The sequence below is a fragment of the Pelodiscus sinensis genome, chromosome 3, assembly GCF_049634645.1.
Source record: "Pelodiscus sinensis isolate JC-2024 chromosome 3, ASM4963464v1, whole genome shotgun sequence".
Taxonomy (NCBI): domain Eukaryota; kingdom Metazoa; phylum Chordata; order Testudines; family Trionychidae; genus Pelodiscus; species Pelodiscus sinensis.
This window is the reverse complement of record NC_134713.1, coordinates 105,645,774-105,662,034: the sequence shown is the minus strand read 5'-3', so window position 1 is coordinate 105,662,034 and position 16,261 is coordinate 105,645,774. Positions and strand designations below refer to the sequence as shown.

The following is a 16,261-nucleotide window of genomic DNA, read 5'->3' as shown; positions in this document are numbered from 1 at the left end:
CTGAAGAAGGACTGTCCAGCAGGGGTTTCCTTGGAGGTCTTTTTCTGTCGACAAATGAAACACCCGCATCCAGACTGCCCTTTTTGTCGACAGAACTCTGTCGACAAAGACGTTATGCCTTGTAAAATGAGGTTTACCAGCGTCGACAAAACTGCTGAGTTCTGTCGACGTTATGTCAACAGAACTCAGTGGTAGTGTAGACTCAGGTATAGTTTTGTCGACAAAAGTCCACTTTTGTCGACAAAACCCTGTAGTCTAGACACACCCTAAGCTGCTACAAGACTATTAGTCATTTTTAAATTTTTTCCAGTTACAAACTAACTTTGCTACCCCTCTGAAGCTTTAGAAGCAGATCAGTAACCTAACTTTCACACCATTTTTCTGATGTATCTGTTTCCTAAGTAGACTATCCAAAGGGTTATTTGGCCCTGACATCTTATCGTTAATGTCCAATAATACAATATGAAATGTGACCTTTGTTGCAGATTATTATTTTTTAACTGAATTATCCATTTGAAATGAATACATAAAAAACATTATTAGCTTTTATTTATTTGGTCCTATTTATGAACCAATGTAACTGTGTACACATACAGAAAGGAATTCCATCTGAGAGCTACACTGCATATGATTGAGGACACCACCATGTGCTGTGTTTCTACAAATTCAATGATCGAACAACCCCATTTGTATTAATAATAATATAACTAAATTTAGTCACATTCAAAATAACATTTATATGGTGGTTGTGCCTCTAGGTTGAGCCCCATTATGTTGGGCACTATTCTAGCCCAACACAATCCCTCCCAACCCCTGATTCACAGAGTATAAGTTGGTTCAGTCCTAGCCTAACAGCCTTGTCTCTTTAGCTCAAGCCATAATAGCTCATGTTTTTAGCTTTGGAGGTTACCAGATTCAGTCCGTGTGTGTCAGCCAAGATGGTGGCTGGCATACAAACAGAATATATGATAGTTGCTGCACCAAAGAGTTCACAATTGAAAATAAAAGTTCCAGGCTAGTGGCCTAGGTTTGAGAAAAGAAGCCATGTCTGTATGTGATAGATGAAGTCCATTACAGGGATGACCAATGAAATTCAGCAGTATTGGTTCTGGATCTCTACCTGCTATCCTAGAACCCTACCATTGCTTTCTTTTGGGACACATGTTGCCTAATCCTCAGCTCTACCCTAACAGAAGCAGGTAGCCCATTCTCAGGATGTTCAAAAGGCACTAGATGGGAAGACTACCAGGCTTCTTCCTCCTAAAGCAAACCCATCCTATAGTTCATTGGGATAAGTCACACAGCAGCATGCTCTTCCCCAGCCTATAAAGCACAAGGGGGAGAGAAAGAAACCCATTCTAAACCCCCCATTATTGTTACTACTTCCTAATATGTTTTCAAGAAAGAGTATTATTGTTTTGGTTAAACTTTTCTCCAAAGTCTGCAACAATTAAAGTGGTCACGGGATTCTAGTGCTGCAGGTCCCAATTTACTGTGACAGTTAAAATTATGTTTTGATAGGTATCACTTGCACTAGCCTGGGATCAGTCTGCTTCACTAAGAAGAAACATGGATCACTTCATTTGGAGGCAAAAATCCACAATTTTCATTATTAATTTCAACTACAATTGCACCTACAGGTCCCAGCCCCACTGTACTAGACACTGCACGAACATAACAAGGAGACTGTCCCTGCACTGAAGAGATTACAATTAGAACCAGACACTCCATATCAGAGCTAATCTTGCTCAGTGAATAACAAGAGAGGAAAGTACTGCCTGAATTATGTAGTCAAATTGTCCTAAGAGGTCTCACCAGATGATTCTAGCTCAAAGAAAAGTGTGCTCCAGCTTTCTAACACAGCAAGTATATGCAAATTGGCTGCTGCTTATTAAATGGCCACTAGAGGGTAATATTTATTAGAGAAAACATTGCTTTCCCAACTGTTTGGTAAGCAATTACCTATAAATTTCAGGTGGAAAGACTGATTTATTTATTTTTAGTTCACTAGATGCTTCGACAATCCACCAAACCAAATAACACAATCTGCCAAAAAGGACTTTCTTGGAGAGAGATTTATTTTGGACAAAGTAAATTCAAAGCTCAGCTTTACAACTGTGTGTACTTATGGTTGCTTCTAAGAATGAACTGCACACATCTGTGATGAAGTAATGTTAGAAATAGAAATGAGATGTATCTGTTTTCATAGGCCGCTGCAGAGGGAGCAGTATGATAGAGGTTAGGAGAGGGGAGTTGTACATGTTGAATTTTATAGAGAGTTCAGAGTGTCAGCTGCATTTTAATTTTATTTTTTAACTTGAAAATGGAACCAGTGCTCCTTTGATCAATGCAGTGATATCTAAGAAATAATTGTAGAGGTGAAAATACAGCTCAGGGTACGTGGGTGTAAAATCCTCACTCATCTCCCTCTGTTGAAAAGTCACCTAGAAGGAGATTTGAGGCTGCACTGTCACAATTAGGTTTCTATAAAAAGATATTCATTTCATAGTGAGGGGTTTTAGAAGAACACATGAATGATCTAATGACACTATGGCTAGGTCTAGACTACACTCTTTTATTGGAAAAAGCTACGCAAATTGTGCTCCGCAATTTGTGTAGCTTTTTCCAGTTGCTTTTCTGGAAGAGACTTTTCCTCCATTTGGCCCCGTATAGATGGCGAGATATACAGGGCTCCTCGAAAAGCATGTTTGCTCTTCTGCAAAAAAAGCAGAAGAGCAAATGCATTCCCTGAATGTAGCGGAGTTTCTCCGGGATACCAGAAGTCTAGATGCAGAAAATTTTCTTCCTGACCACGCAGGGCTTTTAGGAAAATACTTTGAAGCATGAGGATTCATAGATTTTATCCTAGCAAGTACAGACCATTATGAGTATTACATACCTGCTCTGAAAGAGAGCTGCTATATTTTTTAGACATCCTTTTTTTCATGGTTTCTTTTACAGACTTCACCTTTTTCCCAAGAGATATACGGGAAGCAGAGGGCGATTTGATCACTTCCTTATAAATGATGTCTCCTTCTTTGCCCTGCAAAATAAAATAAGAGGTTGTTTCTTTAAAATAAAATATAAGAGCCAATTCTTGCCATGCTGTATTCCTATTACTTCTCATGCCAGCACTCAGACCAAAGGTATCCAGGGGTGACAAAGGTAGCGTGTTGTTTGGGACATTGCTCTTAGCTTCACCATGGAAACCTTGTCTTTTCTGGCCTTGACAATAAATCCAGTGCATAAACCACTGTTATATTATCATATACCCTTCCTTCTTCTCAGATCTGATTATCAGAACCTGTTCACTGTCCTAGAGGTATTGAATGAAGTTATGTTGGGGATTCAGTACAGGGTATTCTTCCTACTTTGAGTTACTATTGAACATTCAAGCTGCAAGGCAATCTTACTACTGGAGGTTGAATTCTTCCGATGAAACATACAATTGCTGTCCTGTCTGTTGCATGGTCAGTAAAGATCCTCTAGCACAGCGGTTCTCAAACTTTTTGGACTCCGGAGTCCTTTACATGCGTAAAAATTTATGCGGAGCCCCAGTGGTCCACTGATTGTATGTGTTGTACCTATCAATGTTTCCAGTTTGTCAACCTCGCAGAGCCCTTGGAGATGTCTCACGGAGTCCTGAGGCTCCGCGGAGCAGAGTTTGAGAAACACTGCTCTAGCACTTCTTTTTTTTTTTTTTTTTTTAAACTATACAAGACTAACCCTGATAACCCAAATACTGACTTGGGTAACTGCATTCTGCCTATCTGAATTCCCATTTTATTTCAATTGGATAAGCTACATTTTCTCTCCTAAACTGTTGTGTAGGTTTGTTATGGTTGTTTTAAATAGTTGCTGCATCCACCATACATGTAAGTGGCTGTACTGATTGTGTAAAATGAATCAATCTGTCTGTAGGGCATAATACTTCTTCATGTGGCTTTCAAAATAAATAGCATAATACGACACTGTTAGAGAGGCACCGGTAGTGCTTCTGTACCAGGGCTGCTTTAAGATTTGCACTGCAAGTAGCACTAAACCCATTTCACACTTTAATGGCTAAGCTTAGTCTCTGATATGGTACAGCAGCCCTTCAGAGGATGATTGCATTTTCCACAAGAATAATATTTTTTAGAAAAAAAGATCATCATCATTACAAAAACAAAAACACACGTGCAACCTCCAAAACAAAACTAGTCTGGTTTAATAAAACCTTCTTTCTCCAGCTTCTAAAAGTCATTGTCAAATCGTGACAGTCACCAGCTCTACCTTCCTTTCCCTTTGAAAAGATAATGCCATTTTTATTGCCTATTTTCATCAAGTTGAAGATAACCTTTTGTCTTGTGAGCTCTGAAAAGACAATAAACTAATGCAATTAGAGACTTCCAGCAAATCCACTTGATCTGGATACAACAGCCTCCTATTCTTATCTTTCTCACTGCTGGTGGAAAGGGAAAGCATAACATTTAGATTTCATAGTTTCCCAGATCAAAAGGTAATGTGAACAAAACATGGCAAACTAGTTTAAAGATACTAGTTGAAAGAGATACATCATGTTTTTATAAACCAAGTGTAAGGAAGAAAACCATTGTGAAACCATTTGACTAGTTCCAGTGAAACTAATCCCTCATCATCATCAGAGATGCTGGTGATAAGCTGTTTTATTAATTAACTTGATTTAAGCTACTAGATATTAAAAGAATTGGCAGAGACCAAGGCTGAAAGAGTAAAAGTTGTTCTTGAGGGGGAAAATGGTACAGTGAGCTGATCAGTATTTATAATATAGTTCCTTTTGGTTGCATACTTCACAACAGGAACTTTTGGATCAAAGTAATACATCTGACAGTTTATTTTTTATGCCACAAATAACACCAAAGAGCTGAGGGTGGAGAGGAAGGACTGTCAACTTTGGTAACAACAGGAACTTTTATAATGACTTCCATCCAGATATCTCAAAGTCTCTCACACACACCTATTGAGTAAATGCCAAAAACACCACTGAGAGAGATAAGCATTTTTGTATCTGTATCCATCTATAAAAATTCGGGGGCCCTATGACTGTGAAAATTTCCCCCCCTTCATTAAAACACCCCCGCCTCACACAGATACCAAAATGCCTGTTGCCTACCCCACACTCACACCCCTCTATGACCCTCATAACCCAACCCCCCCCAATGTTCCCCTACTCCACATATGCCCCCCAAATGCCCTATCAGCCCCACTTTTCAAGACAGCCCCTATGCATATCCCACTCACTCCAACCCCAACCCTTCAGCTCTACCTGCAACAATTCTCAACATCCCTACTCCAACCTCACCAACCTCCCAATATTTCCAGCTTGCCCCCAGCCTTCACCCCACAGCCTACCACGAACTCTCACCTTGCTTCTCACCCACTGCCCCCCAGACCTGCCTGGCCATTCACAAGCACCTCTTCAGCTGAGTGCTCAGTTCACATTACAGGCCAGGATGGCTCTTCCCAATTCCAGTCACCCTGCAATGCTCAGGTTTGGCCTGGACACCCATCACGGAAGATGCCTGGGTTAAATCAGAGGGAGTGGCATTGCAAACTGGCTTGCTGAGTTGCAGCACCATTCAGGGTTGCTTTTTCCAGTGGTGGAGCTCCCCTCACCAAGATGGGGGCCTTGTGCAAGTGCACTGAAGGCACATTAGTTAATTCTGGGTGGTCGTCATCATCTTCTTCTTGTATCCTGGTCACAAATGAGATGTTTTTCCAGAACCATTCTGGTGAAGTATAGCTATCAATGACTTGCCTGAGGTGATGCGGTAAAACAATGACTCAGCTAGGAATAGAACAGAGATCTGACCCCTAGTCCTTTGCTGTAACCGTCTGATCATACTTCTCAGATACAGCATATAAATAAACACACACAGTATCTGGCTGTCACAAGGCTGAGAAACCAAAGCAGTTGGTGGTTAAAAAATTGTGCTCTCTGGGTTGCTTACTTAGAACTCAAAACTGCTACTATAGGACTAGACTACATTTAACTCTACCAAGGAATATTTCATAGTAACTACATACAAGAGAAGCCTTCTGCTATTCCATACCCTGTCCCTTCTACCTTGTACTCACCATTTGGTCAGAGTTGTTTCCAATGTGCAGGGAACGATTTGTCAAGTCAAATCCTCCAAAGCTACAGGTTCTCTGTGGAAAGGACAGGATTAGTACAGAAACAATTGCACTAACAAGCACTCAAACATTTTCTCTCACTTGGAGAACATCACTGAAAGCACACATAATATGTAAATAATGGAAATGGGAAAGGATGAGAAACTGAAGGTTTGAGCATTATCACCATGAATCATGAAAGAAACTTATGTCAATTGTCTTTTCCCAGACTGTTTGAGCTGTCTAGTCAAGGCTCTCTGAAATAAGTGTTTCTAAGACTTTTAGCCTAAGAAAATTGTCTCCTCATATTATTCAGCAAGTCTTCCAATTTTCTGGCAACTTCATTCCAGACTCCCTTCACGCACCTATCCAAAGTAGTATCTGTATAATCAGTGGCCCCAATCCTGTGAGGTACTGAGTAAGCACCTTCAGGGAGTAGCTGAACACCTTCAACTTTCACCAAAAAATGAGGTAAGCGCCTTGCAGAATCAGGCAGGTGGAGGGGAACATAACTCTTGTCCAGCTGTCCAAAAGGGATATACCAACAGAAATTTTACTCTTCAAAGACAATGATTCCAGTCAGTTTCATGTAACATGAACACTAATTCACTATTCCCCTCCTTTTCTTCTCCTCCCCCCCCGCTCATCCCCTATTTATTCTGGAACTGGACTGTTAATACTCCATTTATCTGAAGAAGTGGGTTGAACCCACGAAAGCTCATGATATCATCTACATGTTTTGTTAGTCTGTAAGGTGCTGCTAGACTATTCGTTGTTTTTCTAAGTTTTTTCAAGTTACAGACTAATTCAGCTAACCCTCTGAAACTTTTTCACTTCCTTGGTTTACAGAGCAGCTTTATCACTCACTGGGAGGAAAAATAGGTTATATTTACAAAGGGATGATTAGCATGAGTCACTCAGTACTCCTCAGTCCTGGCCCAAAACTTAGATGACGTTAATATTTGTCTCCCTACCTAAAAGCATCAGCACTATGACACTGGTTCCCTGCCAACAGCACAAAGCCACAGAGTGACCAACTTCCATGGCAAGAAACAAAGCTCTGGCTAATGAGCCTATTCTAAAGCTCTTATCTCAGCTGCAAGAGAACTAACTCCTTTGAAGTTGGGATACAACTATTATCTTTCAATATAAACTCTTTGCTCCCTCCAAAATTGGGGTACAGTACCCTAGTGACCTAGCCCTCTTCCAGTGACTTTGTGGTGTTAGATTCTTTTCAGTGACAGGAACCATGAGAAATCCCAGGAAATCAAGGATATAACATTGGTGAGATTTGGTAGCTGATTTACAGGCAGGTAGTTCTCTGTTTTAAATTATCCCTTTGAGTCTAACTATAACGAGACAGGGCAATATCTGAAGAATTTTGCTGTGCATTTTTAGGGCCTAATCCAATGCATAATGAAGTCAATTGAGAGAGTTCTAGTGATATTAATCACATTAGCTCAAGTTCTTCAGATTTGCCTTACATGCAGGAGTGGTTGAAAGGCCTGAAGACAGGTTAACACCTGTTAGCTGACAGCAAATGACACATTGGTCAAGACTAGCTCACAACTTAGCTGTGAGAATAGTTTTCAAGCATTTGTACAAGAAGTGATGCACTAGACACACAAGCAAACACCACCATTAAGATTGGTGTTTCATATACAGCACATTTTACTACATAATCAGGACCAGTGCCAAGAGCATTCTAACTAATCCAACCTCTCACAGATAACATAACACCCAAGAGAAGATAGTGGAACAGAACTTAAGAATTGATTTCAGACCATGCAAACCAGAGTAATTCTTGTAGCATTCTCTGAAAAGAAAGTATCCTTTGGTTAAAGAATATCCAGTCATTTTATTCAGGATTCTGACTTTCCCATTCTGAAAATATGCACATGTCCTTGTAAATCTGGAACTTTTACCATGCCCTTTCACATCACTGTGATGGTTTCTGGTAATAGTGTACCCAACAAAAAGTCTGTGGATGAAGAGAGGGATATTCAATGGAATGGCCATGCAATCAAAAAAACCCAATACATTAGGATACTGGGAGGAAAGAAAAACGCAAAAATTTCAAGCATGCCCAGGTCACTGAAACAAATATAAATGACAAAAACAAATGGCAAGACAAGACTGACCACTTCCACTGAATACAAAGGCATTACATTTCTGTGAGGTTGCAGTAAGCGTTACAATTTTAGAAAGGAGGAATGGAGGTGCTTGAAGGTCTGGAGAAGTTTATCAGTTTTCTGCTGTTTTAAAAATAAGTTTATTTAAAGTTAATGAAAGTAACCCTGCTCCCCCCTTTCCTTTTAAAAAGGGTGTATTGCAGGTCTTGATTGGAAAGCCCACTTTTTTTTTGAGGTGTTCTTTTTTTTCCATTGCAATTTTATCTATGTGAGCAAGCTAATGAGTTCAATTATGAGACTTCCATAGTGAGACTACTCACACATTAACTGATTAAATAGCTTCCCCTAGGTGATGGCACCTGCATTTACAAGAAGACAGCATCAAAAAGCATTTTTAATGTGTAATTGTAGTACATCTTTAGAAGATATGAGGAACTAGTGGTTCTTGTCAGTCTGCCTATACCCAAGCATTCAAACTACAGACTGATATGTCAGTTATCTGGCACAATCAACTGAAATGGCATTACATGAAGAATATCATTTGAGAATACTATTTCTGGAAGTTACATTACAGTATCAATGATGGGTCAACTAATCTACACAGAAGCACTAGTGGAATAATCAGGAAAAACTGTTAATTGTATTAGGGATGTAATAGTGTAGTCAACTAACTAATAAGCAAAAGCTTATAGGTTAATGCTATAGACTACACGCATTTCCCTCCCCTTCCCCCAACCAGTAAATATTTTAGCAAGCTGGCCAGCAGCCTGGCTCAGTTTTGGCTCACGCCAGGTGCAGGACTTACCCCTGCTGTGACTCTGCATTTAAAGTGAGCAGGCAGCCTGGCTCAGTTCCGGTTTGCGCCGGGTCCAGGAGCTCAATCCCTGCCTCCTCGCAGACAGGGGCTACTGCTACCCCGCACTACTGCCTCTTTTTCAGAGGCAGTAGCACAGAGCAACAAGCAGCTGGTCTGCAAGAGAAGCTGGTTTTTAAACTGGCTCCCCTCATGGACTAGCTGGCACCCCACACTGTTGCTGGCCCTTCCCCCAGGGACTATAGAATTCATGAGGTTACTCGACTATTCAATTAACCAACATTTAATATCCCTAAATTGTACTGAGTCAAAATAAAGTGATACCACAGTGACCATGAACTAAATGCAAGTAAACTCATGCCTGCTGGGAGTGGTGCTCTGTTACCCTCTGGTGACATCTAGAGATTGATGAAACTGCTACAGTCTTAGCTAAGAGTCGTGTGGGTTTTAGCTCATGCAGTAGAGGCTCTGACTAGTCCTTGGGAAATTCCGTGCCACTGTGCACTCACAGAATTCATGTTTAGTGCAGATTTTTTCCCCCACCCAAAATGCATTTTTCTGCAGTTCTACCTTTCACCCACCTGAGACCGCCGTGGTGCCAGAAAAGCTAGACCCACCTGCATTCATCACAGTACCCTGCCCACGGAGCCTGGAACACAATGCTCCTCGGGGTAAGGGGAGGACGTGTCACAGATGGGGTTTGAGAAAGGATCGTGTGTGTATGTGTGTGTGTGATCAACTGGAGTGTTGATTCAAGAGCTAGTAGAGTGACAACACTGAGCAAGTGATTCAATGGGAAGGACACGTGGGAATGGGGGAAAATGTACCCTGACTGAATGAGGAAGATTAGGGATAAGACAGGGTCTGCATAAGGGAGGTGCCCCAACTTCCTAAGAAATCTCTTCCCTCCCTTCCCACCAAAACCTGTTCCTTATTTCTCCCACTCACACCCAACAGCCCTCCAAGTTCACATCAAGGATCCTTTCTTCCTCCATGATCCTTGATCCCCTGAAGCCTTTGCACATTTTCCGAAGGGTGCAGGAAGTATGATTCTGTATTTGTAGCTTAAACAAATTACTCAAAGCTCTGTGTTAAGATGCTTATAAAGGAATTTTTTTGGTGCAAAATAACCATAGAAGTAATATACTAAGCTCCAGAGCTCTTAGGTTTGATTCTGCCCAGGGATGACTCAGGTTTGTCAGTGTTATGCAAGTGTAGACCACCAACTAAGAGTCAGCTACTACTAGTGACTAACAATTAGTTAGAAAGATCCAAGGATGGGACTATATAACTCTCACACTGAAAATAACCCATACCCTTAAAAAATTATGTGGAAGCTTCTTAATAGATACCATAAAATCTAAAAGTTGTAAGAAATAGTATTTCCTCTGTAATGTCCACTAGAATGCCTTGCTAAATTTTATAAATCTAGACACTTAATTACCCTTCCCTTCACCTTAAGTAGGGAGCAAATATGCACTGTTAGGACCTCAGACTAGATGACATGTCCTAGGGGATTCAAGAGGCTGGCAGGAAGAATCTTGGAAAATAATGGCTTTTGTACACAGGAAGATGAGCTAGGTTGGAATGCCTATTAGAACTTAACTTACTAAAAGGAAAATCCACTCCCCTACTGGCTATCCTGACCTCTTTCCCATATTCCACCTTCCCAAGGCTCTCCTCCATCCCAGTGGAGCATGAACAGCAGCCAATGCTGGAGAGAAGTTGGGGAAGAAAGCAGGACTGTAGATAAAAGAGCTCTCTACCTCTGTGTACTGTGCATATGAGGAGGGAGGATCCAGAGCTGGGAGCACTATCTTGGCAATAGAGAGGAAAACGGAGTGGGAGAAGATGGGCTGAGAGAGAGGGAGAAGCAGATTTTATTCAGAGTCTTCCATCCCTACAAAGGATTCATGTACCCTTCAATATTTCCTTTTAAAGAATGCTGGATTAATTTTTGAAACAGCAGGAAACCTTTTTTACATTGTTTCTTTTTTCACCAAAATCTCAATTTCTTAATTAGAACAGATTAAAAAAGCATTTTTGGTACAATTTGCTCTCTAATATTTAGTCATTTTATGCACAAGGAAAATCACAGACTTGACAATGCTCTTCTCTTTGTACACTGAAAGGAATTATACCCATTTCCTCACTGGGGACTAACACAGCCCCTGGCCACACAGCCTCGTTTTGCATTTAATAACTATTGGCAATTGAGAGCAGAAAAACACCATATTAAACTTTATGGGATGGAACAGGAAGCCGAAACAATGCTGACTGCAACCTCACAAGAACTGGAAGGCCACCTTCAAGACAGCTCTTTGACTCACAGACTTTTGGTGGATTCTCAAGAGAACCCTTTTAGTACAACGGTCAACCGTGGTGGCCCACTTCCGCTTGGCCTCCTCATCCTCATCCAGTAGGCATCTCCTCAGGTCCTGCTTGTCGGCCTTGCTCAGGGTCCTGTCAGTGACGGGACGCACCAGTTGTGATAGGTTGAGGTGACTGTACAGGCTTCTCTCCACCACATAGGTGATATTGAACTCACTGACAGAGGTACGCCCTCGAAGCTTTCTGTTTGGGAAGCCACAACCTCCTCCCCCTTTGGCTTTGTGCCGAAGCAGTTGTAGGTCACAAGTTGCAGGAGATATGCCTTTCCTGACAGGACGCTGGCAGAGAAAAGCTCTGGAACAGGAATAGTTACTATCCATTTTCTTCAATCGGATCTGCTTCCTGACACTCTGAATCTCCTCCAGGGACACCAGGAGATGGTGCTTGTGCCTGTTGCTGTCATAAAAGCAAATGCTTTCAGTACTTACCCCATGGCTCAAGGAACCAAGACCCTTCTTCATCTCCCCTTCTGTCAAAGAGCGGCAAACCTTCTGAGCTTTCTCCTCTTCTGGGTAAGAGAAAAATGTTCCCAACTTCTTAGGGGGCTTAATAAGACCACGGCTATCAGTTTTGCTGAAGGTCTTAACCAATTTCCTGTTAGCACCCCAAGTATCTAGACTACTGGATGAAGGGGAAGTGGTGAGAGAGTCAGAGTCATCCTCAGGCTGCTGCTTTTCAGAAGATCCATCGAAGCAGAATTGCTTCTTGTGAACTCCAGAGTAAAGTGCCGATCTGTCATCCAGTACCGGAGAACAGTCAAGCGATTGCTCCTCCACACCTAAAGGGAACAAAAGCAGCAAAACATGCACATCATCTTTCACATGTATCTAATTTACTCATACACCAAAGTGTCTTTCCCTGGAGGTTGTACGCTGCCCAATCATTTCATCATATTAAGACAACAACAAAAACAAAACACACAAATACTTTAAAAAAAATAGAGAAAATATTCCTGACTACTGGGATGCACAGTAACCTATTAACATTTTTGTTGGTGGACTAACTTGCAGTAAATTTTCCCATTTCCACAAGTAATGGGATAACTTTACAAATAAGTAGCCTTAAGGACTATTTTAAAAGGATATTATCAAGACCTCAGCATTTTAAACATCATTCTCTCCTTCCAAGTGGTGTCATTAGTAACTTTTAAAAAGTTGAAATTAAGATGCTTTCTCCCAGAAAATATTTTTTCACCAATGACTGCACACACAGTTTTCTTATATTAATTAGAAATAACAAGAATAATAAAACTTCTTTTGCACTTGTATAGTGCTTTTTCATTGACAAACCTCACAGCGCTACAACAAATGAGTAGAATGGATTTTCTTTAGTTTAAAGATGAGATAGATGAAGGACAGAGAAGTTAAGTGGCTTGTCCAAGGAAGTCAGTGGCAGAGGTGAGAACAGAACCCAGGTGTCCCAACACAACCCTTATGTGTCAGACTATATTCCTCTTGATTTCTCAGTTTCACTCTGGGTACTGAGATATTGATATTAGCCCAAATTCTGCAGTTCTTAATTGAGCAACATTCCTACTCAGTTCTAACAGGAGTTGGTTCAGTTGAGGCCTGCAGATTTTGATGCATTGGAATTTGTAAATTTATTTTAAAACAAGGGCACTGAAGCACCAAGTGTGTTCCCCTTGGTGAACTGGAGCCAATAGGAGCCATAAGGTTCCATGGCTATGAACACTTTAGTTAAACAAAGCGGCATAGGACAGCTAGTAGTGTTCCCGAATCGGGCCTGCGGTGCACTTTGAGAAACACTGGTGTGGAGGGAATCGTATTGGAAGTTACATGTATTTTGCAAAACACTGTAAAAATCACAGGCATCTTCCACCCTTCTTTCTTGCAAAGCACACTGCAGCAAAGTGTGAAAGAAACGTGTAGACACATAGGAGCCCCCAAACAATCCTATTGGTTCCTAAAACTCAGCTACCAGCAATGCAATGAGATCATGATGGGCAAGAAGTGCATTCAAGATACACAAGAGCTTTACACCAAATAGCCACACCTGGTTGCAGACTTCCAATACCCAGTACTGCTACACGCCAACAGTATTTCCCTCTGAACGATATGGAGCTGAAGCTAAAGATCTCAGGGAAAGGCTAGTGCTTCCTGGGAGTGGCTCTAAGCTCTACTTACATTTACTTAACACACTGAGAGAAAAAGAGAGTAGGTCAAATTGTGGGTGTCTCAACCTCAGCATCTCCTTAATGATTAAAAAAATACACATTTCAGCAGCTCTATATATTTTCAGTAGGAAAGCGATTTTTCAAAAGGAATTTAAAAAAATGGCTAGATTGCTTTTGGGATTAGTGGAAAAAATAATATAGTGAAAGCAAAATGCCTTTTTTATTTGTAGGGGTTTAGAAAATATTTTCTTCAGATTTTTCTACTGAGCATCTTTTAAACCAGATGTCAGATGCTGAGTTAGGGAAAAATGCCAAAAATAGCACACACATGTGACAGTTCTGTCCAATATATTAGCTAGTGCATGTATATAGGCAATAGGGCACATACACACATCTGCATTTCTTTCCAAGTACTCACAGAACTGTCCTAGACAGACTGAATTAATTTTTAGAGTCGTGAAACATTTATTTTTAAAGGTAAATTGTAGTTTACAGGGCCATATCCGTCCCCACTATCACTCAAGTAGCTTCCAGTGTTACAGCAGGGATGAATTTGTACCAATTAATTCAGTTATGGTATTGGTATACTATCCTATGAATACTACTACTACTACTACTAATAAAAATAATGAATAATTTCCAACATGCAAACAACTCTGCAGGTCTAGACTCAGGCGATACAAAGTTGTAAATTCAGAACTAAAGCTTCCTGTTTCATCTTCTGTTCACATTGTTGGCAGGAATGTCAGCTACACACATTGATTGAAACTCAGCCTCTCATCTGTGAGGGTACAGCCAGCTAAATGAAGGAAAAGTTGTGCCATATTTGACACCTTTTAACTCAGCATTTTCTGGATTTGATTAAGACTCTTAACATCACTTTCACTGAACTGTTCAATGGTTCAATTACTTTTCTTTTTTCAGTGTAACAGAGTAATAGTTTTCAGGAGAGTGTTGACAAATTACACTAACCTATTGAGTACACATGTATTTAAACAACTTGAAAAATATGCATTGCGTGTCAAAGACCATGACAGATGTTGTGCAGAATCAGTGTGTAGTCTAGAGCAGAGTCTAAAATATAGGGCCAAACCTACTAACCTGCTGAGCCACATAAGTCCAGAAGTTCAAAAGCTAGGGCACACCTGTTGGGGGTTGGAACTTCAGCCCCTTTAAGGCACCTGCCAGAGCATTTCGTCCCCACTCCTGCTGAAGCCCCAAGCCCCAGCAGGCATGTTCCATTAGACTGAAACCCTGAGACCCTCCCTCTCCACTGAGCAGAAACTCCTACCCCACCAACTCTGTTGTAAAATACAGGACCTGAGCTCCACCCCTTGCTTCAGTCTGGTAGGTGGAGTTATGGGGGACTCCACGAGCCATACTTTATTATAAAAGAGCTGCATTTAGCTCATAAGCCACACTTGGTACAGAGCCTTAATGATACTAACAATAGGATTTTTTTTAATGCTATGGAGAAAAATGTAGCAGAGAATTTGCAATCAGCAACTAAAAAAAAAAGAAAAGATAAAATACCCATAAATTCAGTCATCAAATTCCATTGCCCAGTCTAATCTACATTTAACAAACAAAGGAATGTGTGAAAAGCATGAGAAGCTATATCTGGCAATGCAGTGAACGCTTCTCTTTTCTTTAGAAATAACAGAGAAACAGCTGGAAAGGAATTTGGCAAAATCACCCATAGGGAGTTCCCTGACTTGAGCCTGGGGAATTTCTATGGGAAATGTTATTTAAGACCAAAAAATTGGCCATACTGGCCCATCTAGTCCATTATCCTGTCGTTTGACAGCAGCCAATGCCAGATGTTCAGAGGGAATGAACAGAACAGGGTAATTCTGAGGGATCCAAACCATGATCCGATCACAGCTTCTGGCATTTGGAGGCTTTAGCGATTTTGTCCTTGATCATCTTGTTTAACAGACATTGATGGGTCTATCCTCCATGAACATATCTAATTCTTTTTTTGGGCCCAATTATGTTTTTGGCCTTCACAATATTCCATAGCAATGAGCAGAAGGGCGAACAGTCACCCTGAGCCCCAGGGCAAGGTGTGGGGAGGCCTGGCTCCATACCTCCAGAAGAGGCGAGGCCAAGGGCAGTCAGCCCTTAGCACTGCCCAGACTGTGGCACCTTCCTCAGCCCTCAGGGAGGAGCAGTGTTCCGGCAGCAATTCAAAGGGGTCTAGGGCTCAGCTGCTGCAGTAACTCCAGGACACTTTGAATCTCTGGGCCCTGGCACAATTGCTCCCTTTGCCAGGCCCACCAATGGGGTGGTGAGGGCAATGATTTCCCAAAAGTCAATTGTGCACTGTATGAAGAAGTAATTCCTTTTGTTTCTTTGAAACCATCTGCCTATTAATTTTGTTGGGTGACCCCTAGTTCTTCCTGAAGGAGTTAGTTACACTTCTTTATTCACTTTCTCGAAAACAGTTATGATTTTACAGACCTCTATCCTAGCTCCCCTTAGCCATCTCTTTTCTAAAAGCTGCATAGTCCTAGTCTTTTAAATCTCTCCATAGGAAAACTGTTCCACATCCCTAACCCTTTTTGTTGCCTTTCTTTGCACCTTTTCTGGATCTAATATATATTTTCTGAGATGGAATGAACAGAACTACATGTACTATTCAACATGTGGGTGTAC

The 16,261-nt window shown here is 41.1% G+C and overlaps 1 protein-coding gene across 11 annotated transcripts in view; it reads right to left on the bottom strand.

The window, feature by feature from the left end:
* SASH1 (SAM and SH3 domain containing 1) overlaps window positions 1–16,261 on the bottom strand; it is an 843,335-nt gene that overhangs the window by 37,433 nt on the left and 789,641 nt on the right. For all 11 annotated transcript variants that reach the window (XM_075924386.1, XM_075924390.1, XM_075924391.1 and 8 more), the window contains 3 exons: window positions 11,898–12,247; window positions 6,097–6,168; window positions 2,900–3,043 (listed from right to left, as the gene is read on the bottom strand). In XM_075924386.1, coding sequence (XP_075780501.1) covers window positions 2,900–3,043; window positions 6,097–6,168; window positions 11,898–12,247 — 566 coding nt within the window. The remainder of the gene's footprint in view (window positions 1–2,899; window positions 3,044–6,096; window positions 6,169–11,897; window positions 12,248–16,261) is intronic.